This window comes from Eptesicus fuscus, chromosome 6, assembly GCF_027574615.1.
Source record: "Eptesicus fuscus isolate TK198812 chromosome 6, DD_ASM_mEF_20220401, whole genome shotgun sequence".
Lineage (NCBI taxonomy): Eukaryota > Metazoa > Chordata > Mammalia > Chiroptera > Vespertilionidae > Eptesicus > Eptesicus fuscus.
In genome coordinates, this window is record NC_072478.1 from 105,799,364 (window position 1) to 105,823,521 (window position 24,158).

At 51.2% G+C, this 24,158-nt stretch overlaps 1 protein-coding gene across 3 annotated transcripts; it reads left to right on the forward strand.

Annotated features, from left to right (window-relative positions):
* Positions 1-2,175: 2,175 nt before the first annotated feature.
* On the forward strand, positions 2,176-23,612 carry RAC1 (Rac family small GTPase 1). Of its 3 annotated transcripts, XM_054718226.1 has the most exons (7): positions 2,176-2,279; positions 11,194-11,265; positions 15,063-15,180; positions 19,417-19,473; positions 20,599-20,661; positions 21,611-21,770; positions 22,039-23,612. In XM_054718226.1, the coding sequence occupies exons 1-7, from the start codon at positions 2,245-2,247 to the stop codon at positions 22,167-22,169; spliced, it is 636 nt and encodes a 211-aa protein (XP_054574201.1). In that variant the 5' UTR covers positions 2,176-2,244; the 3' UTR covers positions 22,170-23,612. The 3 variants fall into 3 exon arrangements, with proteins under 3 accessions (XP_054574201.1, XP_054574202.1, XP_027987684.2); XM_054718227.1 differs by lacking the exon at positions 19,417-19,473; XM_028131883.2 differs by lacking the exons at positions 2,176-2,279; positions 19,417-19,473 and adding an exon at positions 7,407-7,549.
* The last annotated feature ends 546 nt before the right edge of the window (positions 23,613-24,158 follow it).

The following is a 24,158-nucleotide window of genomic DNA, read 5'->3' on the forward strand; positions in this document are numbered from 1 at the left end:
GGATGGGCGGGCAGCAGTCACATGTTCGTGCACTTGAATTAAATTACTGACCGGAGGGCCCACACTTTTATTTGCTTCTGCCCTAAGGACATGAGGGTAATTGTACTTAGTGGCTTAGGTTTGTCATAGATGTACTGGGAATTTTTATCAGCTCTTGACATTTTAACTCCTTTTCAAGGGAGATCTTTATGAACAGAGCAAAAAGGAGATGTCTTCTGCCCTGGGAACATGTTTATTGTGAAATAACTACAAGACAAAAATGCTTTAAAAAACTTGTGGAGAAAAGATCTGATTTCAAAAAACCACTACAGCCCTCGCTGGTTTGACTCAGTCCATAGGACTGGGGACTGAGGGGGTCCCAGGTTCGATTCCAGTCAAGGGCACATGCCCGGTTGTGGGCTCGATCCCCAGTAGGGGGCGTGGAGGAGGCAGCCGACCAACGATTCTCTCTCATCATTGATGTTTCTATCTCTCCCTCTCTCTCTCTGAAATCAATAAAAATATATTAAAAAAAAATACACCAAACTATCGGCACTTGAATGGGCTGCTAACAGCACATTGTCTCCAGGACTTGGTACAAAGTGACAAGAGAAACAACATTCTCCCCTACTGACATGTTCCCAATTAAATTACGGAGGGCCCGGCTGGGGTGTGGCTCAGTGACTGGGCGTTGACCTATGAACCAGGAGGTCACAGGTGGAGTCCCTGGCAGCTGCCCTGACCTCTCCGTCCCCAGGGTGGGGCGTGCAGGAGGCAGCCAGTCAATAATTTTCTCTCATCATTGATGTTTCTCTCCCCCCCCCCCCCTCCCTTCCTCTTTGAAATCAGTAAAAACGTATTTTAAAAAATTTATGGAGGGCTGAGTGAAAGGGACAGACGGGCTGCTAATGGCCGGGGGCCAGCGGACAAGACGGGTCCCGTTCCTGAGAGTAGGTGGGCACCCCGGATGGCCTGCAGGTGGCTCTTGGCGCCATTACCCAAAGGGGACAGCCAGGTGCCATCCAACCCTGGGCTCCCCCTCCTCGTTTCCGTGTGAACTTTCTAGGCGGGCGCCTACCGCCCACCCCAGGGAGCAAACCCTTCCTGCGGACAGACGCGGCCCTCTCCTACCCGGTGCGAATGCTTTAAAAATATATTTTTAATTGATTTCAGAGAGGAAGGGAGGAGAGAGAGACACACCCCTGATGAGAGAGAATCATTGGCCGCTGTGTCCTCACGCCCACACCCTGGGCTTTGCTCTGGGCCTGACCGGGACCGACCGCGACCTCCTGGTTCACAGGTCGGCGCAGCCCCTGAGCGCCCGCCGGGCCAGGTAAACCCTTCCTCAGCCTCCATCTTCCTTCCCCAACCTGTCTCCGTAAAAGGCCAGTCGGCTCCAGGGCGGCACGTGGCCTTTTCCTCCGGGCGCTGCGGCAGGTGGTCAGACCGCACGCCCCGGGCCTGGTCTTCTTTTCCGGCTGGAAAAGGCCCCACAAGCCGGTCAGCCGCGGACGGTGACATGTCTGTGCAACTAGAAATCATCGAGGACGTACACGCAAGGGACAAAGCTCCGCACAGTTTTGGTTGAATGAACCTATCCTGTTTGAATAAAGGTGCGATGTATGGTCTGCATGGCTTTGGGTTCCGAATCTTCTAGAAGGTGTCGTCATCACTTAAGTGACTGTTAACACACAGGAAGGACGACAGATCGACGCCCTTCTGCGGGCCTCGCATGGGAGTGGGTCCGGGATACAGAGGCTGCTCTCCAGGCCGCCTCCCGGCCTTCCGGGGCAGGGCAGCACCGCGGCCTCAGCGCGCCAAGATGGCGGCCTGCGCGCCCCGCCCTCCGCCCCTGGCGCCCGGCCGGAGCCGAGCTCTCCCGAGCGTGTCCGAGCGTCCTCGGCCGCGCCCGAGCGCTCCCGAAAGGCCCCGAGCGCGCCCGAAGCCGAGAGGAGCTCCGGGAGCGCGCGGGCGGGAACGCCCCGCCCCGAGCCTGGGAGCGCCGGCGCCGGCGCGGGGAGGGACGGCCGGATATGAGTGGAGCGGCCATTTCCTGTTTCTCTGCAGTTTTCCCCAGCTTTGGGTGGTGGCCGCTGCTGGGCTTCGGCTTCCCGTTGGAGGAGGGCGAGGCGGCGTGGACAGCGGCCCCGGCACCCCACGCCCCGCCGCCTGCAGCCGCGCGCCCGCCCGCCCGCCGCGCGCCGAGCCCGCCGCTTCCCTCCTCGTTCCCCGGCCGCCGCTGCCGCGGCCCCCCGAGCGGCCCAGATGCAGGCCATCAAGTGTGTGGTGGTGGGAGACGGGTGAGTGCGCGGGCCGGGCCGCGGGTGGGAGCCGGGGGACCGGGGCCGGGGCTGGGGCCGAGGGCCGGGGCGGGCGCGCGCGGGGCCTGGGCTCCGGCCTCTCGGGGGCGCGGGCCGCCACCCCTGCCCGGGACCCCGCGGCGCGGGCCTGGCTCCGGCCCTGTTCTCTCTTTTTGGTGGGGGAGGGAGTCGCCGACGGCGGCCGGAGGGAAAAGTGAACTCCACCCTCGGCTTTCTCCCCGCGCCCGCTGCCCGCCTGGCCACACGCAGCCGGCGGCGCTCCGCCACCGCCTCGCAGGCTGCGGATGGGCTGCGTGGGCCGGCTGCCTTTCCTAAAAAAGGGCCCTGGGCTGGCTTCCCCGCGCACCCCGGGGCCCCCTCTGGAGCGTCCGTGCGGCCCGGCCGTCGGTCACCACTGACGAGTACTGCCTGGCTGGTTTGGGGGACCCCAAACTGATTTACCAGGGTGTCCACTTCCGCCACTTGGAGGATTTAAGAAATGACTACTTTTGCTCTTTGCGTGGAGAAACTTCTCAGACCCCGTCAGCGAGGAGCGGGGGGTGATTAAAACGGGTTTTTGGGGTTTGTTTCGTGCTTTGAGTGTGGTGTGGTCCTCACGAGAGGGGCCGTGGCCGTGGCTTCTTGCGCCGGGTCCGGGGTGCAGCCGCGCCGGCAGCCCCGGGGCGGGGCGGGGCGGCCCGGACTCGGGCTTTGCTTTTCATGACTGTGTGCGGCGGTCACGGGCCTGGGACACAAGACTTGTCTTGTGCAGCCTTTTCCTCCCATCGAGACAAGCCCCTCAGTGTGATCCGAGCACCAGTGTGCGTCCCGGCGTCGCTCGGGCAGCTCAGCGCGAGCAGGGGAGCCGCGAGCGGGGCTGCCAGCCCGTCTCCTCCAGCCCGGGCGGCGGCCGGTCCGGCCTCGGACGCGGGCAGAGGCGGAGGAAGCGCTCCGGCCTCGCTCCCCGCACGCGTCCCCGGGGCCGGTGTCGCTTTCTGCCCCGTGAGATGAGGAGCTCCCAGCGCCTTTCGGTCATTGTTGTGTGGACAGTTGACATTGTTTCTCTGCGTTTAAAAAAAAAAAAAAGGTCCAATTGCTGATGTCTTCATATAGTGCCACAGCGTGTCATATTCCCGCTGGGAAATGTTTAAAACGAAGCCGTAAGCACGGCAGGTGGGTTACAGGTTAATAAATAAAGGTGCTGTGGGGCGTGGCCGGACCGGTCCGAGGACTTGTTGAATGCCCGTTTGGGGCCTGGGTCCTTCAGCCCCGGCCCCGCCACCGAGGAGGAGGCCCCGGAGCCGTCACTCGTCCCCCAGGGCGGGGCCTCCGGGGAAGTCGTGCGGGTTAGAGGAGATGCTGGACGCTCAGTGCCCCCCGGAGGCTCCGTAAGGGCCCGCTGCCCCAGCTACGGTCGCTGTTTCCGATGCCCCGAGGCGCTGCCGGGCTCTGGGAAGCGAGTGTGGGGCCTAAAGCACAGTTCCTAGCCTGGAGTTTGGAGGTTTTTAAATACCGCCTTTGACGTGGTGCTGACAGCGCTAAAGGAGAGGGGGAGCGGGGTGCACCTTTGCAAACGGCTGGGAGCTGTGCTGATCGGTTAGCGGACAGCATGTGGCAGACATGACTTCCGGACAAAACTGAGATACCGGTTTTCCATGCCCCAAGTGTTTTCCTGCCTTTACCCAATGAAATATGTTCCTGGTGATAAAGTGGGAATGTTCTTTCATTAACAAATGGTTAAAGCCTTAAGTGGGGTCTACGTGGAGCTAAGGAGTCACACAGTGGACTTTCAGGCAATTAAGGGCCGTTGAAGCAATGAAGGCAAACAGGTTCCACAAATTTCAAGCTTCCTCATTTTCAGAATGTTCTTGGGAATTCTGGTTAAAAGCTAAGTCATAACCACGGGGGTTTTGTTTGTTTTATTATTTCCAGTGTTTAATTGGGTGTCCACGCCAACATGATGTTGGTTTGGATTCATTAAGTCCCATGTCATGACCATGTTATAACTTGGGTGAATTAATCCATATTCTTCTAATGGGTTATTTCCTATATTGTGTGTTTTAATTGCATTGACTCTAAACTAGGAGATAAAATTTGGTACTTTTTTATTTGAAGGCAGTCCCTTCCTGAACACGGGGTCGTCACTTTTATTTGGGGGACCTCTGCCCTAAGATTTTCGCTCAGCTTGACTTCTGTAAGGCAGCATCTCACAGTCAGACACTTAAAAACGATCTTTAATAGTGTTGCTCTGGCTTTGTTTTACTAGAAGGCGAGGAGCGAGCGACTTGAAGCCCTCATTTCACTCATTCTACAAACTGGTGTCCAGATTGGGCTCGTAGCCTCTTCAGCCCAGTGTCTAATTTAGACATTGCGGCCAGGGATTGTTTTTAATTGAGCATGAAAAATTCATGTATGCATCATGCCTTCCATGGAATAATCTTTTTCTTTTTAAGCTTCATGGTTTGTCCTTAAGTATTTCATTTTGAGGCATAGGGTGCCATGTTTTTGACCTGTTGTAAAGATGTTTGAAATCCTCACTGACTTCCAAATTCAAGTTTAGTATACGACTGATCTTGGTTGGTAAAATGACACATAATGCCTTTTTTTTTTTTTAATGTGTCATCCTTTATCATAGCCATAGCTTATTCAGTCATTCTATCGGATAGTTAGGTCGTATATGATTAAATTTTTTTCTTTTGTGAACTGATTTTTTAAATTCGATTTATTGGGGCGACATTGGTTAATAAAATTATAGGTGTTCAAATCTATAATACATCATCTGTATATATTACATTGTGTGTTCAGCCTCCCCCCCCCCCCCTTTTTTCCTCTGGTAATCACCATACTGTTGCTTGTGACAGTTTTTAAAACATTTTTTAAATATATTTTTATTGATTTTAGAGAGGAGGGGAGAGGGAAAGAGAGAGAAACATCTATGATGAGAGAGAATCATTGATCGACTGCCTCCTGCACACCCCACACTGGGTTTGAGCCCGCAACCCAGGCATGTGCCCTGACTGGGAATGGAACTATGACCTCTTCGTTTATAGGTTGATGCTCAACCACTGAGCCACACTGGCTGAGCTAAGTGTTTGTTTTTTTTTTTAATTTTAAATTTTGCTTAATCCCTTTACCTTTTTCACCCAGCTTCCCAATACCCCTCCCCTCTGACTGCTATTTCAAATTATAATCGCAGTAAAAATTTGGTTTAGTGGAGGAGGGTCAGGAATCCATTTTTAAAAACCTCAAATCCACCTTTTATGATGTTCTGTCTTTGCATTAGTCACTACTGTTTTGGTACTTAACTGCTTTTCAGCTCTGCATGGCCAGGCAGCTGCGTCTTACTGGTCTCACCGAAAGGAGCTGCTTGGTCAGGAACCCTGATCGGTTCCAGATCGGCAGTTAACAGATGTCGTCAGAAGGGATGTTCTTCCTCCAGCATCTTAACATGAACAATTCCAAACACACAGAAAAGTTGAAAGAAGTGTGCAATGAACTACATGAATACGTGGATACTACCACTTGGATTCTGTCATCAACAGTTTGCTTTGTCCGTGGCTTCCCATTATTGGAGGGAATGTTTGAAGACGATGTACTAGGGAAGCTGACTTTGAAGGAGACAGGGTGATAGTTAGATATAAATTCTTGTTTTGAGCCTGGCTGGTGTGGCTCAGTGGGTTGAGCATTGTCCCATGCACCAGGAGGTCACTGGTTCTGTTCCTGGTCAGGGCACATACCCGGGTTGCAGGCTCCATACCTGGTAGGGGGCATGCAGGAGGCAGCTGATTGATGTTTATCTCTCATTGATGTTTCTCTCTCTCCCTCCCCCATTCTTTCTAAAAATCACTAAAAACATATTTTTAAAAATTCTTGTTTGAACTCTTACCTTCAGCTGACTCAAATATCAGCTTATCCCAGGGTTAGGCTTGGCGGTCTGAGTAAAGGCTGCTCAGACTTAACTCTGTTATCGGCAGTTCTTCGGCTTTGACTGTTCCAGAAACTACACAGAATGTGAGTTTTTTGAAGCCTCCAATGGTGATAATTAGTGGCTTTCTATAAGTTGGTTATGATGTCTTGTTAGTAGCAGAACATGAGAATTTCTGTTAGTGTTTTGTGTTTTTGTAGCATGAAATGACTATTCATGTATTTTCTAAACATGTTCTGTGCATAGTTTTGCCTTTACTGAAGGCTTACTGCTAGAGTCTCATTCCCATTTCCCAGTGCAAGTTGAGGCCTTTCAATTCAGGATCTTTAAATTTTTTTTTTAGCTTCCTGGGTTCTTTACCTTTTTTTTTTTTTAAACATGAAGGAATTGCTAATGTTTCTAGGTTATTGATCATTAAAAAAAAAAAAGTTTTGGCCCTGGCCAGTGTACTCAGTGGTTGGAGCGTGGGCCCGTGCATGAACGGGTCTCGGGTTCGATACCATGGTTGCAGACTCAATCTCTATCCCTGGTCGGGGTGAGTTCTGGAGGCAATCAATTGATGTGTTGCTCTCACATCCATGTTTCTCACACCCCCGCCCCCTAACCAATGGAAAAAAATACTCTTTTGTGAAAGTTTTGGTTTATAGATTTCAGGAATTAACAGTGGAATTTTTCCAAGATATTTTTAAGTAAAGTTTCCTTAAAATTCTAATGGAAAAATGAACATTACAGGAACAAGTTACTGGGTTTATTTTATTATTATTTATTTTTTAAAAAATATATTTTATTGATTTTTTTACAGAGAGGAAGAGAGAGGGATAGAGAGTTAGAAACATCGATGAGAGAGGAACATCCATCAGCTGCCTCTTGCACACCCCCTACTGGGGATGTGCCCGCAACCAAGGTACATGCCCTTGACTGGAATCGAACCTGGGACCCTTGAGTCTGCAGGCCGATGCTCTATCCACTGAGCCAAACCGGTTTCGGCAAGTTACTGGGTTTAATCTTAGTTACTTCTGTTAGATGGGGCAGGTGCACAGGTAGGTTAAAGAAAAAGTGCTCATGTGAAAGTCCTTCCAGTAGACTCAAGTTCATTTTCTAGAGTTGAATCTTTCAAAGATTAAAAAGAGGTTGAACTGAGCAGTTAATATATAAAATTGGAAATTCCAAAGCAAATAGTAACTTCCTGAAATTCTGCAGCAGCATCAGTCCAGGCTATGACCAAATATGGCTCCGTTCTTCCTGTGGGGAAATCTGTGATTCTCCTAGAGCCAGTGTTGACTTTGGCTTCTGGCATTTATTTGTGGATGTGTTTAAAAGGAGTGAATAAATACACTAATAGGAGGTAAATAACTGTTTCCTTTTTCTTTTTATCTGTTTTTAAAAATTAAATAAATATTTAAATAAAAGGTTGGACATGTACTTATTTAAAAAGTTATAATTTTATAGTTATCTTATAGGATGCAGATTTGTAGCAAATAACTGATTGCTAATAAAATTTCAGTCAATATCAGGTAATGTCCTTACCTTGAATTCCTTCATAGTTCAACCTTTCAAAAGATACTGCCTCAGCTGAAGACAAAGTTTCAGGAAAAGAAAGTTCAGGGTGCTTAAAGCACTGTTGGCCATCTTTACAGTAATGGCTCTGTTCCTCAGATATAGAGAAGAGACTTAGGCCAGGATCTTAAAGGAAGTGCTACTACATTTTAACAGGGAAGTAAAAAAAAATTTTTTTTAGAATATATTTTTATTGATTTTTAGCGAGGAAGGGAGAGTGTAGAGAGCGCCTGGGAAGGCACATGAGCTAATTGTCGGCTGAGTCCAGTGGCACCGGCAGAGCCATGTCCTGGGAAACATACCGTGCCAGAGACAGGTATGTTGTCAGCCTGACCCTTAGCTCAGGTGCCAGGGGGTGGGTTTCATTATCTAAGTTCAGCCAGGTGCAAAGAGCCAACCTAATTATCCGTGCTCAGCCAGGAGTGACAATTACAAAGAAGCCACAAGAATGAAGAATTGCAGCTTGTTTTTTAACCATGATTTCACATAATTTCCTTTGTTTTAAACTCTAGTAAAACTTCCTGGAATCATGTTGTATGTAATAAACGTGCTGCACCAGCTCTGGGTCACTGTCTCTCCATCAGAGGGCAGTGTCCCACCCGGTCCCAGCTTTCCCTACTGTCTCTGTCTCTCCCTCTCTCTCAGTCCCCAGCCGCCCCTACTCAGGAACTCGTCTGCTCTCTAGCAGTGCTGGTGGTGGTAAAGAGAGAAAACTTATAGGAGAGGGAGAGACATTGATCGTCTGCCTCCTACACGCCCCCTACTGGGGATTGAGCCCGCAACCCAGGCATGTGCCCTGACTGGGAATGGAACCTGCAACCTTTCCGTGTACAGGACGACACTCAACCAACTGAGCCACACAGGCAAAGACGAAAGTTAAAATCCTCATAGCTGCTTATCCTGGACATTAAGTGACAATAACTGAACATTTTTGCACAACAACATTTGTAATTTTGAAAAGAGGTCCATTTATCATAGCCCTAGACTCCGCTCTCTTCCTCAGCTACCACATCCAACCCATGGCCGAGCCATGCTTGTCCTGCCTCAAGTCTAGGCAGCTTTTGAAATGCCCCCTCTTCACCCTGAAAGCCCCTCTTGGTCCAGACTACCAGGGGTGGTGACTGGAATGGAGCAGCTGCTGCTCCTTCCTTTTCCTGCTTCAGGGTCCCAGCTTCCTCAGTCTTCTCTCCAAGCAGCGCTCAGTCTTCTGAAAATGCAAATCTAATGGTTTCTTGGCAACTAAAAACATCTGTGACTTCCCAAGTAGGATAAGGTCCATGTTCCTAGCAAGAAGAGATGACAATCTCTTCCAATTTTCCTCTACCACTTGCTTCTTTTTCCTGTGTTCTTTAGTTATTCTGGGCTTCTTTTAGTCCTGGGTCTCCCCATATGCTGTTGCTTTTGTCTAGAACAGTGGTCGGCAAACCGCGGCTCACGAGCCACAAGTGGCTCTTTGGCCCCTTGAGTGTGGCTCTTCCACAAAATACCATGTATTTAGCAAAGGCCAGCTTAGGAGTACCCTAATTAAGTTAATAACAATGTACCTACCTATATAGTTTAAAAAATTTGGCTCTCAAAAGAAATTTCAATCGTTGTACTGTTGATATTTGGCTCTGTTGAGTAATGAGTTTGCCGACCACTGGTCTAGAATAATCCTCCCTGTCGTGTCCCTCCTTCCCCTAAGTCTCAGCATACACTGCAGCCTCCTCTAACTGCCCCCAAGACTAGGTTAGCTCTTGCTGTATGTTTCCAGAGCATCTTTGATAACACTGTAGCACCTGTAATTTTTTGTCATGGCTGTATTCCTCATTTTTTAACTAACTGCATACGTTCCATGAGGTCTTACTTGTTGCAGCACCTAGTCTACTTGCTGGCATAGCACACAGTTTGTTGGTATAGGTTCCAATTGAATTAAGGAATGCTCACAGTAGTTTGTGATGGAGTTGGTAGTTTGGCATCCATATTACAGTTGAGAAAACTGGAGGCATAAGGAAGCTGAAACTTTCCCCAAAGTTCCAGCCAGTAAGTGATAGAGTTGGCCATGGGTGGATCTCAGCTCAGGGTAATGACTGCAAATCTTAGGCTCCTGCTCGTACAGGTTTATTTTGACATGCTAAGCTTTTAACAACATGTATGGCCAGTGAGTCATCTCTGTTTAGAAAGCCTTTGGGAATTGGAAGCTACCTCCTGATGATATAATGTTTGACTCTGTGAGGGCTTTAGGGTGGGGAGTCCCAACTTTTGTTAAGCCCTACGTAATGTTACCAGTGAAACCAGTACTGGCAAGACTGGATGGGCCTGTAATCGGCCCTCGTTGAGAGGTTTTTGCCTCAAACGAGGAGTGCAGGGAAAATAGAAACGCACCCAGCTTCGTATGGTGAGGCCTCCTTTGTAGTAGCTGAGGTTGGACAACAGCCTTACAGCTCAGAGTGCCGGTGTGTCCTCGGAACTGGGTAAGCCTACTGAGCACGGCAGGGAGGTGGGCATCTGCTAAACTGTTAGGCGGCCAGGGACATGGGCTCTAGCGGCCCTGAAGTCATCCTAGGAATGTACAATTTTGGCTAATGGTGCAGTAACTTTAAATTTTAGGTGACGTTCTCTTGAAAAAAAATTATTTTTTAATGATTGGGAGACTTCCAATCCCAGACTTGTGCGTGATGGTGCGCTGTACCCGTTACCAGCTAGGAGGCCTTCCTTCTGTGGAGTATTTCTGCAGAGTCTCTCGCTTTCTCCTCCTTGCCGCTGCTGGGAAGTTTACTCCAGCATCCCTGAGCTATTCATTAACGTCCGGATTATACTGCGTTAGCTGCTCTAAAAGCTTGTGGTGATACGTGAGGACAGAGGGTGGGGAGGTGGCAAGTGAATGCAGATGAGTTAAAGTGAGAACAGTTCTGTGTGGTGGTTATGACTGAGCACTCTGTTGAGAGAGCAGTCGTTACTGATTGCCAGAGGGACGGCGTTAGGAAGGGGGGGGAATTTGAGCTGCCACTCAGAGGTCCCACAATCTATTACTTAGCAACACATTAGAAGTGGCAGGGGAGAGCTGTGTTTGCATATTAGTTTCATCAAATAACTTCCGTTTAGAATTGAAGATTCTTGGATGAAAGATTCTACAGATGGTCACAGGAAAGAATTTCCATTTTAAAATAGTGCTTCTCTTGAACCTTATTGAAGAGCGTTTCCTGACTGCGTACCTAACCAGAATGTGACGGCTCCTGACTGCCTTTCTGAAAAATTCTAGTTCGTTTAGTTTAAATTTCAAGATAAAAATGCATGTGTAATGTCAAAGAAAAGGTTACAGAAACAGTTTTCTTTAGTGCTAAGTACTGGTGTATACTTGTTTTCTATAAATTATTTTAACAGAATAATGAAGACTAGGATTACATTCATGTTAACCAAGCAACTTATACCTTTTTTTCTCTCTCTCTCTAGAGCTGTAGGTAAAACTTGCCTCCTGATCAGTTATACTACCAATGCATTTCCTGGAGAATATATCCCCACTGTGTAAGTATCGTAAGTTAAACTGGGAATCCACTCATCTGTGATGTTTTCAGACACCTTTGACCTTTGTTTTGCTACTTACATGAACAGATATGATTGCTTTTCCTTTCAAACATTCACCAAAATCTAGGTATTTGGGCTTTAAAAAAAATACCTAATATAATGTAGTTTCCACACAGTCATGAAACACACAGCTTTTCTAATTGATTTTTAGACGTTTGGGAAATACAAGAAATTTAAACTAACTGAAGTATAGAGGCTGGGTGATGTACGTCTCATGCATTTGGCTCTCTGGGCTGTGTGTGCAGGCTCAGGGCATTGGAACATGACCTCCTCCGTTATGTTGTAATTGGTCTTTTCTGGCAAGTTCTCCACTGGTTCCATGTCACTGTTGAGTTACGGGGCTTTGGAATTTAAACCAGGGTGTGTTTGGGAGTGAGCGTACAGGAGGGTGGAATTGGCTACTGAGCTGCTCATTCCCTGTTGGCAGCAGAATTGGGTGGAGATGGAAAAGCGCTTTTCTAATGATGGGGTTACTAGGGAGCCCCATGTAGCCTGCCTGGCCTCGCAGCGCCACCCTGTGGTCACGCTGAACTCTGTTTTCCCGGCTTCCCTCCCAGTGGAGAGGAAACACCTCACGTCCCATCTCCTCAAGCACAACGCTCACACTTAGGTGCTCCCTGAAGTGTCTTGTTGCATATTTTAATACTAGTGGTCCGGTGCACGAAATTCGTACGGGGGGGGGGGGGGTCCCTCAGCCCAGCCTGCACCTTCTCCAATCGGGGACCCCTTGGGGGACATCCCTCTCACAATCTGGGACCACTGGCTCCTAACCACTCACCTGCCTGCCTGCCTGATCGCCCCCAACTGCCTCTGCCTGATTGCCCCCAACCCCTCTGCTTAATCGCCTCCAACTGCCTCTGCCTGATTGCCCCCAACTGCCCTCCTCTGCTGGCCTGATCTCACCCCAGACGGCACTCCCCTGCCAGCCTAGTTGCCCCCAACTGCCCTCCCCTGCCAGCCTGATCTCGCCCCCAACTGCCCTCTCTGCCTCAGCCCCCCACCACCATGGCTTTGTTCGGAAGGAAGTCGGACGTCTGGAAGATGGCTGGTTGACCGGGTCTAATTAGCATATTACCCTTTTATTAGTATAGATAGATTATATAGGATAGGATTGCTTAAATGGGGAGGAAAACCCTTTTACTGCAGGAGGAGATGCTCTTGGCAGACAAAAATACATAATCCCATGTTGCCAGCCATATACACTATGCTGCCAAACCGGTCATTACAAAATTGAACTGTTTTCTTACACCTTATACCAGTGATCGGCAAACTGAGGCTCTCGAGCCACATGCGGCTCTTTGGCCCCTTGAGTATTCTAACGCCACTTCTTCAAAATAGACTCACCCAGGCTGAAAACCGACTTCTAAGCATGGGCCACAAAGTTTCAATCACACTGTACTTGAGCGCCCGCACATGGTATTTTGTGGAAGAGCCACACTCAAGGGGCCAAAGAGCCGCATGTGGCTCTCGAGCTGAAGTTTGCCAACCACTGCCTTATACCAAACAGCTGTTGCCTTTAAAACCCTCCTCAGCCTCCACCTTAGGTTCTCCCTTCCCAGTTCACCCAGATTAGGTTCTGATTGGTCGGTTTCTATGCCAGTCAGCATCAAAAACTCTGCCTCCTAGGCAGCCATTGGCTCCTCCCACTTCACCGAGATTTGGTTCTGATTGGTTGGTTTCTATGCCAGTCAGCATCTCCAGGCCTGATCAGAGAAGTGGGGCTGATCAGCAGCCCCCACGAGGCCTGGAGAGAAAGAGAGAGGCAAGGGCTGATCAACAGCTGCCACGGAGGCTACGGATCAGACCCTGCTTCTCTGTCCAGGCCTCTCTCTGGCCTGATCCGCAGCCCCCTCGGCAGTAAGTGCTGGGTCGTTCCCGTGGCTTCCGGTCGGTCGAGCCTTCGGTCATTATGGACCCTGGGTTTTTATATATTAGGATCAGTGGAATCACACTGTCCGGAACCTCTGGTAGGGACTGTCCTTGTCCACACATGTAGATAGAGCTGAGTCCTTAACAGCTGTTAGGACTTTGAACTGCTATAGCTGATGAACCCTGGTCATTTTCTTGGCATTGCACACAGTGCTGTGTTAAACATCATTGCATGTGTGTTTGTGCACATGTGGAATTGTACCAAATTTTAAATTTTCATAGATACTACCCATTTGTCGTCTAAAAGGCTATCACTTTGACCAGCTGTGACGGAAACAGCCCCTTAGTACGTGTGGTGGTCCTCATGAATTGATAAAGTTACCTTACCATTGCATTTCTGATCATCAGTGAAGTTAAAATCTTTTGAATGTTTACTGTTCATTCATAGTCTTCTGTGAATTGCCTGTTGAAATTTTTGCTTATTTTTCTACTGAAATTTTTTTCTTACCAATGGAACTTCTGTATATAAGAAATATTAATTCCTGTCTCTTCATTTTCTTTGAACTTTGTTACGATGTCTCCTATGAGTGATGCGAAAATATTCTCTAGTAATTTTTCTAGGATTTTTGTGGTTCAAGTTTTTATCTTTAGTTTATTTAGGGTGTATTTTTAATGTTTATTTATTGATTGATTTTTAGAGGAAGCAACACACACACACCCTGATTTGTTGTTCCACTTACTTATTAATTCATTTATTGCTTCTCTTACGTGACCTGAGCAGAGACCAAACAAGCAACCTGGGCCCGTTGGGAGGACACCTCACTGACTGAGCTGCCCGGCCAGGGCCTCGAATGTTTTTTTATTTTCGTGTGAGACCGGCACCTGATTCTTCCCCAAATTGGAGGTGGGGGAGTCACCATTCAGTGAATAATCTATCCTTTTCGCATGAGGCAGAATTACTACACATCAGACCTACAATGAAAACTAGTTTGGTCACTAAACTTTACAAACCACATTAGCACTTTAGACCTTGACTTTGCTGCCCCAGTGTAGTAAGACCTTAAGTTTTAGTCTTCAGAGTATGTAAAATGCATTCTGGAGCTCTTTTGTTTCTGTTTGGTTTGAATTGCAATGCCAGGTTTTTATGTATGAACTACTTACTCTGTGATACTCGTGATTTTTGTCAACCTTATTTTCCCCTATTGGCCTGTAGGCTTCTTTGTCTTCCTCCTTCAGTTAACCAGTTTTTGTGTAGCAACTTCAGAGTAATTTAAACGGATGTGTAACCCAGTACATTCACTTTGAAAACGTTAAGCGATGGCTTCTCAACCCCTCCGCGCTGCGCTGGTTGCGGGTGTGGGTGATCAAGCCTTGACTCAGCCCAGCCTGCACGGTGGGTCTGCGGAGGCCCAGCCCCGCCGTGTGCCGTCTTGTTGAGAGTGAGTCAGACGTCTGTGAAAAGCTCAGCAGCGGGATTTGAAAGAGGGACCAGGTTTACATTCTATTTCTTCCTGGGGAGGAAAGCCTCAGTGCTCTCTTCAGTAAAGGCAAAGCTTTTTATTGCTGACAGTAACTGATTTCCGTTACATTAGTAGCGTTCCTTTGTTTCCCAGGCATTTTCCCAAGCTGTGCATTATTTCCCTCACACTCCACCCCGTCTTCCCTCCACTTCTTAGCTCACAGGTGTCTCCTTGTGCCTGCAGGAGGGGTATCTGCTGGCCTGGCGGCCTGCAGCCCCCACCCCCCACCTCCGCTGGCCTTCTCAGCACCACTTCCTCTGGGACCCCGCTGGGACAGCGACTCAGGTCCTGGACCTGGGCCTTACGCTCCAAGGCTAGAGGCTAACAGTTTTTCTCCCTGTTTTACAGCTTTGACAACTACTCTGCCAATGTTATGGTGGATGGAAAACCGGTGAATCTGGGCTTATGGGATACTGCTGGACAAGAAGATTATGACAGATTACGTCCCCTCTCCTATCCGCAGACAGTAAGGACCACGAGTGATTTTTTCTTTTTTAAGATTTTTATTTGACTTTTAGAGGGAGAGGAAGGGAGAGGGAGAGAGCCACTTGTCTTTAAATATGCAAGTATCTTACTTGCATCATTTGCTTATCTTGTTACATTTTGTTCTTCCTTTTAAAAGTGCATTTAAAACAATTTCGGAGGCTTAGTCACTAACTGACAAACATGGTATAGAGGCAGTTGAACAGATTCCTTGGGTTCAAGCCCTGCTCTCCCTCTTACTGTGTAACCTTGGGCAGTTGTCTTCATCTCTGGCCTCACCTCTTTCCTGTAGGATTAGCGGAGTCAATGGCGGGAAGCATATGGGACCGTCCCAGGCACATCAGCGCCGCTCCAGTGCAGCGGCTGGTAGACCCCCCTCGTTCACATGCAGGTCTGGAGACCTCAGCTCAGAGTCACCCATCCTCCCAGCAAGCCAGATGGCCAGAGGGTTAAGGGTCAGGTCAGGGAGACAGCTGGAGAAGGCAGCTTTGATCCTTTGATTGACCTTCGCTTGGTTTACCCATCACTTTTCCTTGGTGGGCAGTGTGGGTGAAAAGACTAATTCGTTCCAGTCTACCCACATCTTGTTTTTGTTTTTAAATGAACTTCCTGTTTAGTAGCGATAGTTTTAAACTTCTGAAAACTGCCTTTCCAGGCAGCAGTCCTTGATTGCCTCTTTTGTTTTCCGCTGGAGAAATCGCCAAGCACTGTTTCTTTGAGCTGTAGATTTTTGCTGATTGTTCTTGAGCTAGATTCTGGTAACAGACAAAAACTATAAAATGGGAGGTTTGAATTGTATGATTTTTTAGTTTATCTACAACTAAAAATTAACAAAGTATTAAAAACCAGCCAAATCAATACGTTTAGGAATCTTTTCTATGCCAGTGGGTGCTTAATAATTGGAGATTTTAAATGGGTTTGCAAACATACTGAGCTAGCAGTCTCCTGGCCCACTGGCTACGTCTGGAAGGGTGGGTAGGGTGTCCCTCTACCTCCTGTGACTCAGGGTGGGGCGTGGTCTTTTTCTCAGGGAGGCACTCCGGTGTGTCAGAGGTGACTTGGCCAGATTTCCGCTTGGTGTGCTAAAGAACACAGATAGCCACCGATTAGCCACTGATGGACTCGGGCGGCAGTGAGGTGGCTGACAGCGAGGGGGTGTTGTCCTTCGGGGGAGTCTCGTTCCCTCTGTGGGGAAGAACTGTGTCCTAGCAAATGCTGAACAGCTAAAGGAGTAGGGTGTGATTCTTGCCCTCAGGTAGCTCACACATACAGTGAACTGTAGTGCGCCACGTGTTACATGGAGGGCGAGGGGCGTTCCTTAGGAGCAGAGGGGGGGAGCACCCAGCCAGCAGGCAGGCACGCCCGCGGACTCCTGGCAGGTGAGGAAGGACGTCACCCTTGGCGGCGGAGGGCGGGTGGAGTGTGGAGGTGCCCCGCCTGGAAGGTGTCCTTCCGCTGAGCCCTGCTGGCCTGCCGGGGGGAGCAGGCCCTTGAGGGGCCAGGCTGGCTCCTTGGCTCCTGTTGGTGCTCATGGAGCACCGTCTCCAGCTGCCGGCTCTCTGGGCTGCACGCCTGCTCCCGTTGCTCATCCGTGACCGCGCTCAGGCCACTCTGGAAGGGCCCCTGGGAAAGGATCCTGTCTGTGGGTCCTGGAAAGAGACACTCTGTTTCCCGAGGCCACTGGGTGCGGCGCCTCTCTCGGCAGCTGTGGAGCTCAGTTCAGCCTTTGAAACCGTTGGTTTCTACCTCGTTCTCCAGAAGGCGGTGAGCAAGTAGTCGTCGTTTTCAGTGTAGCTTGCCCTTCACGTGTTTATTTTTCTAAATTAAGTAATCCTCAGGGCTTTTCTCCCCTCCGAGAAGTTACCGTGACATTCTCCTGAAACATGTTTGTAGCTTCTGCACATGCACCTCCACCTGGCGTGCTCAGCATGGAGGTGTGCGCACCTGTGTCCGCGCACTGCCTGTGCCTGCCTGTTCCAGTGCTTAGTGTGTGAGCGGGAACAGGTGTGACTTGTCAGTCACACGGCCCGACCCTGTGTGGGTCACCCAGGTGGGGCGTGGCAGTATTTCGGTTTTCTGCATGTGCCCTGACTTGAAAAGGGTTTGTAAGCACTGGCTAGCTTACTGCCACACGAGAGACAAGCGCCGGGGTGCGGAGCGGGGCTGTGTGATGGCCACACGGCTTCGAGCGTGGCCAGTGGCCGCCGCAGCATCAGCGCCCTCCGGCCAGGCTCTGGGCACACGGCGGCGGTGAGCTCGGAGGGGCTGGCACTCTGTCCTGAGGGACTCGCACGCCTCGGCGACGGCGATGAGAGTTGGGCAAGGGCTCGAGGAAGCGGGCTGCCCTGGCGGGGTGCTGGCAGGAAGAGGGCCGTTTTGTGGGGCCTTCCGTGAGTCCTGCCTAGAAGGTGAGGGTGGAGTCGGCCCGGGCTGCGGGCTGGTAGCTCCTCTCCTCGGCTGGGAGGGCGGCGGGGCTTTGCAGTTTGCACAGTGACCTCCTGTGCTTGTGCTTGGACAGCTGGGAAGTGAGTGGTCTCCCGTTTGCTTTACGTTTGGTCTCCAGTTCAGCATGGCGCACACGGCCATGGCGGCCTTCCGGGAGATGGCTTGATGCCACACAGACTTGCCGTGGCGGAGCCGTGGGCCAGCTGCCTCGGCGGGGCTCCAGCTCTGCGTGCGGGTGCCTGGTGTTTTTCTGGTGCGTAGGGCGCCTGTATTAGAGAACTGCCCCCGCCTGCAAGGAACAAGCAGGGGGAAAGCACTGGGAAGAGACGGAGTGAAGGAGAGAAATGACAGTGCTGTGGGCCTGAGAGGCCGCCATAGAGGCCTGCCACCTCGTTCTGTGGGCTGTACCGCCGAGCGGCGGGCGGGCGGGCAGAGGAAAACGGCTGTGACGTGGGCCGTGAGGACAGGGTTAGCAGCGGGAGTGCTCACGTCCCCGAGCGCCTCTGGGCCCGGCCGTGGGTCAGGAATGGCCTGTGCTGTCGGCAGGTAGCGGCCACGCCCAGGGGAGAGGTGGCTGTGGCCCGGGAGCGCGCAGGTGGAAGAAAGCGGCTGCAGGACACAGTGACCTGGGAGGAAGGAGTGTCGTGTGCTGCCCACAGGTGGCTGCGTGAGGAGCTCCATGTCACAGGGACAGGCTTGTCACAAGGGATGGGCCGCGTGACACTGCGGCGGCAGGTGGAGAGCAAAGGTCTGAGCAGTCAGTGCGGAGAAGGTCTCAGCAGGGGAAGGGTTGTCGGCGGGGAGGGAACAGGCAGGGGGTGGGACGTGAACGGAGGTCGGGAAACATCCTTCTCCATCACCAAAGATGTTCTTAAAAATGGAAAAGGTGCCGGAGATGCGGGCAGAGGCACCTTGAACGGCACTTCCGTGGCCAGCCCCTAGGAGCCCCGTGTCACAGTGAAGATCTGGCGTCACGGCAAGTTCTTGGGAGGACGGATCTTCCCCAACAGCCACAGGGTACAGGGGGGCTTAGGGAAGCTTAACTGGGCTCTTCAAGTTGGAAGTGAGAGCAGCTCGAATGAGACGAAATGAAGGTAATTCTCTGTCCGTGCGTCTGGAGAGCCAGGGCTCGGTGTTGCTGGAAGAGCCAGTCTCCCCATTTTATTGGGACAGGAGTGAGTGGAAGCCTCGTAACCAACACCCGCACGCTGTCGCTCTGGGCCACTCTGTCCACAGCCGCGGCCGCAGGGGGTTGAAGGTCTCTGTGCAGCAACGCTGTCCCCAGAATTCACCCCGGCCCCCTCCCGGAGAGCCTGTCCCCCCGAGGCCTGTCCACAGCGGCCTCAGCCGCGTCTGATGGCTGGACGGGGCTCTCGGGAGGCGTGCCGGCCGCCGATGGGGCCGTGGCAGGAAGGACACGCTTGAACCCCTCCCTGCTGCGCACCAGCTGCTGGGCGTGTGGCCTCGGTGTGCTGCGTGGGGAGGAGGGTGCCCGTCTCCTCCCGTGTTTGCCTGCCTCTGGCTTCACCATCCCCTCCCCCAGGGTGGTTAACTGGCTTTGGCATCAGAGACCTCTTAGACCAGCGGTCGCCAACCGGGGGTCCCCGGGGGTCCGTGGGGTCCGAAAGGGGGGGGACCGCGGGGTTAGACCGTTGGCTGCTGTTGGACCAAACCTTGGGCGGGTGGACATTCTGGTGCGGAAGAAATAACAGGCTGTGCTGATGTATTTCCTCCGTTTTTACTAAACTCAAACCAAGTTCTCATGCATTACTAGGTCGGAGAAACGTACGGTAAGGATATAACCTCCAGGGGCAAAGACAAGCCGATTGCCGTATGTAAACCTTTCAGTCGCCTTCCGTTTCCGCTTCCCCTCTCCTCTCGTGTCTAGCGTTCCCAGGGCCCCTGTCAGCCTCGCGTGTCGGGTGTGCTGGATGAACGAGCTTTGGCTAGGGGTGCCCGTGCTCCACCAGCGTGAATGAAAGCAGTTCCTCCTCCCGCGTGAAGGGGGGCTCCCCAGGCTGGTGGAGATGGAGACGGGGCTCCGCCAGGAACCCCGCTGCGGGCCCAGAGCCCAGCGGTGAGACTAACCGGGCTGCCAGGGCCTCCTGCTGGTGCGGGGCCTGTCTGGGGGCGGCTGTGCGGCTGGCGAGCTAACCCCTGCTTGGTCGTGTCGTCAGCGGAGGTGGCTCTTGGACAAGCTTGTGCATGTGCTGCGTTAGGAACGTTCGCAGGAAGCTGTTTGGTGGGTCTTTCCCTTTCAGGTACGAGATGGCCGCGGGAGGACTGAGAGGGTTAGCTTGGGAATTGGGCCTTTCACCAAGTAACATAGTTGCCTCTTTCCAGGAAAATGTTTTATAAAGTTAGCGTTCTAGAAACTCGGTATTTTTTAACTCGAGTAAGTATTTAGACTTGTTACACCAGGCAGAGTGGGAGGGAGCGCCCACGTGTCTCTCTGTAGCCCCCCATTTTCTCAGGTGTTGGTTCTGCACCTACCCCGCCCGGAGCCGCTCGGACACGCGGGCCGCCTCCGCGGGAAGGTGCTCCGCGGGGGGTCTGGGCAGCGGCAGCTCAGGGCGCGGTCCCTCAGGCGCGGAGCTCCTGCGGCTGCCGTCTGTAGACCAGGTTTACGGGAATATCCTGGGTGCCCTGACACGTGACTTTGTCCCCGTTAGCCTCCCAGTGGGATTGGGGTGACGGGAAGAGGCCTCCCCGGGCTCGGACTCGGTGCCTCCAGAGCCTCAGTAACTGGGAGCCTGTTCCGCCTCCGCGCCCCTGCTCACCGAGCCGGAGCCGTCGGCCCGAGGCCCGGGTGTATCCGGGGAGCCGGCTCTCGACAGGCGGCGGGGTCCAGCACTGCCCCTGGTCCGCCCGCTCGTCCCCAGCGGCACTTAGAAAGCAGAGTGCGCTCGTCACGGCGAGACCATCTCCTAAACGCCACCTGTGTTCCCTCTTCCAGGACGTCTTCTTAATTTGCTTCTCTCTCGTCAGTCCTGCGTCCTTTGAGAATGTTCGGGCAAAGGTAAGTGGGTTGTTCTTTTTGTTTGTTGTTTTTAGAAAACCTATTTTGTTACGTAATGTCACTCTCAGGAAGGAACTTTAAGAAATAAAATACCATTCGCTGATTGACATTTTCGGTTGTTAAATGGGGTTTAGTAATTCTATTGAAGTACACCATCGGGGTCCTGAGTGTCTGACTGCAGCGCGGGGAGTGGCAGCCTCCGGCTGACTCAGTGCCGAGGCAGCCTCCAAGGAGGGGGGCCCAGCGCCCCCCACCCCTGCCCCTCTCAACCTCCAAGGAGGGGGGCCCAGTGCCCCCCCCACCCCTGCCCCTCTCAACCTCCAAGGAGGGGGGCCCAGCGCCCCCCCACCCCTGCACCTCTCAGACTCGGCCCTTCCTCGAGGCTCAGGGGGTGATGGCAGCGGAGCTGAGACCTTGGTCAGATCTTGCTTCTCATCCCTGAGTATACAGGGTGGGCAAATGGAGGTGACAGTTGCGAGTACACTAAATACTGTGTGTTATTAATTATTGCATTATTTACTTGTATTACATCTGTCAACGTACTTTTGCCCACCCCTGTATGGAGTCTTTTCTGAGCGGACCTAAGAACTTGACTCGTTTTACTAAAAACAAAGTGGTTTTAGGGGAGCCGTCCCTGTCTCTTCCCCTCTCTGCTGACAGTAGTGCCTGCCCTGTCGGGCACGAGTTTGCCTGCTCGCTGTGGGGTTTAACCTGGGAGTCCTGCTCGCCGTCACATGTCCGCGGGAGCCCTGTGGTCCAGGCTGCCCCGTGGTCCTCGGAGGGAGTGAGTGGGACGTGTGAGCTCGACAGGAGAGCAGGTGCCGTTTCCGCGTGAAGGCCGTCGGGCACAGTGACTAAAGGGCAGTGACATTTTGTCACTGAGGATGTGACTTGGGAGAAGGAAGCCAAAAGGGGAGCGTCGTAACTCTTTTCCTTTCTTCGCATCCAGTGGTACCCTGAAGTTCGACACCACTGTCCCAACACGCCCATCATCCTGGTGGGGACCAAGCTGGATCTCAGGGATGATAAGGACACGATTGAGAAGCTGAAGGAGAAGAAGCTGACCCCCATCACCTACCCGCAGGGCTTAGCCATGGCCAAGGAGATCGGTAGAGCTCCCGCGCTTTTCGTGTTTGCTGTGCACTTGCTTCCATTTTCCTGAGACGAGTCCCGCCTGGGACGGGGAGAGGGTGTTCTCCAGCTCGGGGTCTGGCTCACTTTTGGGGAACCAGTTGGGTGGGCCCCGCCCATAGTGTTCAGGGAGGCAGTGGGGTTAGGGGTTGCTGTGCTGGGTCTCCCTGACGGAAGAAGGTGGCGGGCCTGGGGGAGCCTGTTCTGTCGGAAGCGGCCGATGCCCTAAGAGGCTGTTTCCCGCAGGTGCCGTGAAATACCTGGAGTGCTCAGCGCTCACACAGCGAGGCCTCAAGACAGTGTTCGACGAAGCTATCCGAGCCGTCCTCTGCCCGCCGCCCGTCAAGAAGAGGAAGAGAAAATGCCTGCTGCTGTGAACGCTGGGCCTCGCCCCGCGGCCCTGGCCCTGCGAACCTTTGTATGCTTTGCTCAGAAACGATGGAGCCTTCGCACTCAATGCCAAGTTTTTGTTACCAATTAGCTTTTCCATAAAACCATTTTGAACCAATCAGTAATTTTTAGGTTTTATTTAAACAAATAAGTGTAAGGATTCAAACTTTCACATTCTATTAAAATTTAGCCCTAAAATGACAAGCTTTCTTAAAGCCTTATTTTTCAAAAGCCCCTATTCCTGCTCAGACAGAGAGTTGCCAAATTCCTGGTGAACTGAGTCGCATTGTTGTGCTAAGAACACTAAGCACTAACCTGTTAAAGGCCTTTGTCTTACGGAAGATGAGCCTCTGGCGTTAGAGAAGGCAGAGCTTACTAATGAGTTTCACACCAGCCTTCTTTACGAAACGTTGCCATTCGTAATTTACCAACCCATGTTCCTCCTAACATTGTACTGTACAGCAGCTCCACTCTGGATTGGTCTTTATTTCGTAGTGAGACTTTAAACAATTCGTATGTTAGCTTTCGCTGAGATCGTGAGCAGAACCCTTCCTCGAGTTCCTCTGATGAAGTATTCTGCTCTCGAGGGCACACTGGGGTGGAGTGTGGAACACCATGTGATCAGAGGATGAAGACAGTATTTGACAAAAGATGAAGTGGAGATTAATTCACACTACATTGTACGCGTATCAAACTGAATGAAAGGGTCACGGGTAAGATTTGAAAAGCTAGTTTCTGTCAAATGCAGTCGATGGTGAAAGTTGGTATTAATCAGTAAGTGTTTTCTTAAGATTTTCCTTTTTCTTAAACCTGTAATCCCTCCCACAATTGGGCATTTAATTCATCTCGGAACTGGTCATTCCTTAGTTGCTAACTTAGTGCTTTTCTTATAGACCCCTTTCTCAATGAGCAATATGCCTCCTTGTATAAAATCTTTCTTGATAATAATGCATTAGTTTTTTTGTAGATTAGTAAAGTGCATTCCTGTTTTCACGTTCTTTCATTCAAAGCTAATAAGTGCTTTCCTTAGTTTTCTAGTAACTAGATGTAAAAATCACGTGTTGCATCTACAGTTTTTTAAGTATTTTAGATATTCTTAAACTACGAACCTTCTTACCACCACTGTCTTGCCAGATCCCAGCACTGGACCTAGGCCGCTGCTGGCCCCCCCGCCTCCCCGTGTGGTCACGCTTCCTGTGCTCTGCCTAACCATGTCCCTTTGGGTGGGAGGTTGTGACCTTGTGCTTGTGCTAACGACGTTCTGTACAGCTTACCCACTGGCAAGAACACAAAATTGGACCTTTCAACCACTAGAACAACATTTTTTAAATTGACATTTGCAGACTTGTGGAGTGTTTTTACATTGATCTTTTGCTAATGCAGTTAGCAGTATGTTTTGCATGTATGACTTAATAAATCCTTGAATCATATGACTGGTAATACTTGAGTTCTTGAGAACTTGGGGAACGACCTCCTGGTGTGTCCGTGTTCATTTGCCTCACTTTACATTCCTAGGCTGTTGAAGATACTCCTTTTCAATAGCCCTTGTCATGCTGGGGACCAGGGAGGGCCCTCCAGGCGGAGACGAGGCGTGGGTGAGTCCGCCAACAAGGGTGGTTGGTTTCGCCCTGTTGGTCGTTGGTGAGACACTCCCGTGATGCCCACCTTGGGGCGTGCGTGCGTGCATCGCATGTGCATCTCGGGCCAGGGCTCGGGGCTGACAGTGAGACGCTGGGGTCGCAGGTGGCGTTTTGCTGGGCGGAAACACTGACCTCAGCCCCTTTCTGGAGCCTGAAGTTGTGCTGTAAGTAGTTAATGCTAGAATCCGGTTCCTGAATATTCTTTTTTATTGCTTTGGAAGACTTATTTTTGAGTTTCTTTTTAACCAAAGATAAATATGCTGTTTAAAGGACAAAGAGTTCTAAAAGCTGGCTACAGAAATAGCAATCCTCCCCTTGTACACCCTCCCCAGAGGC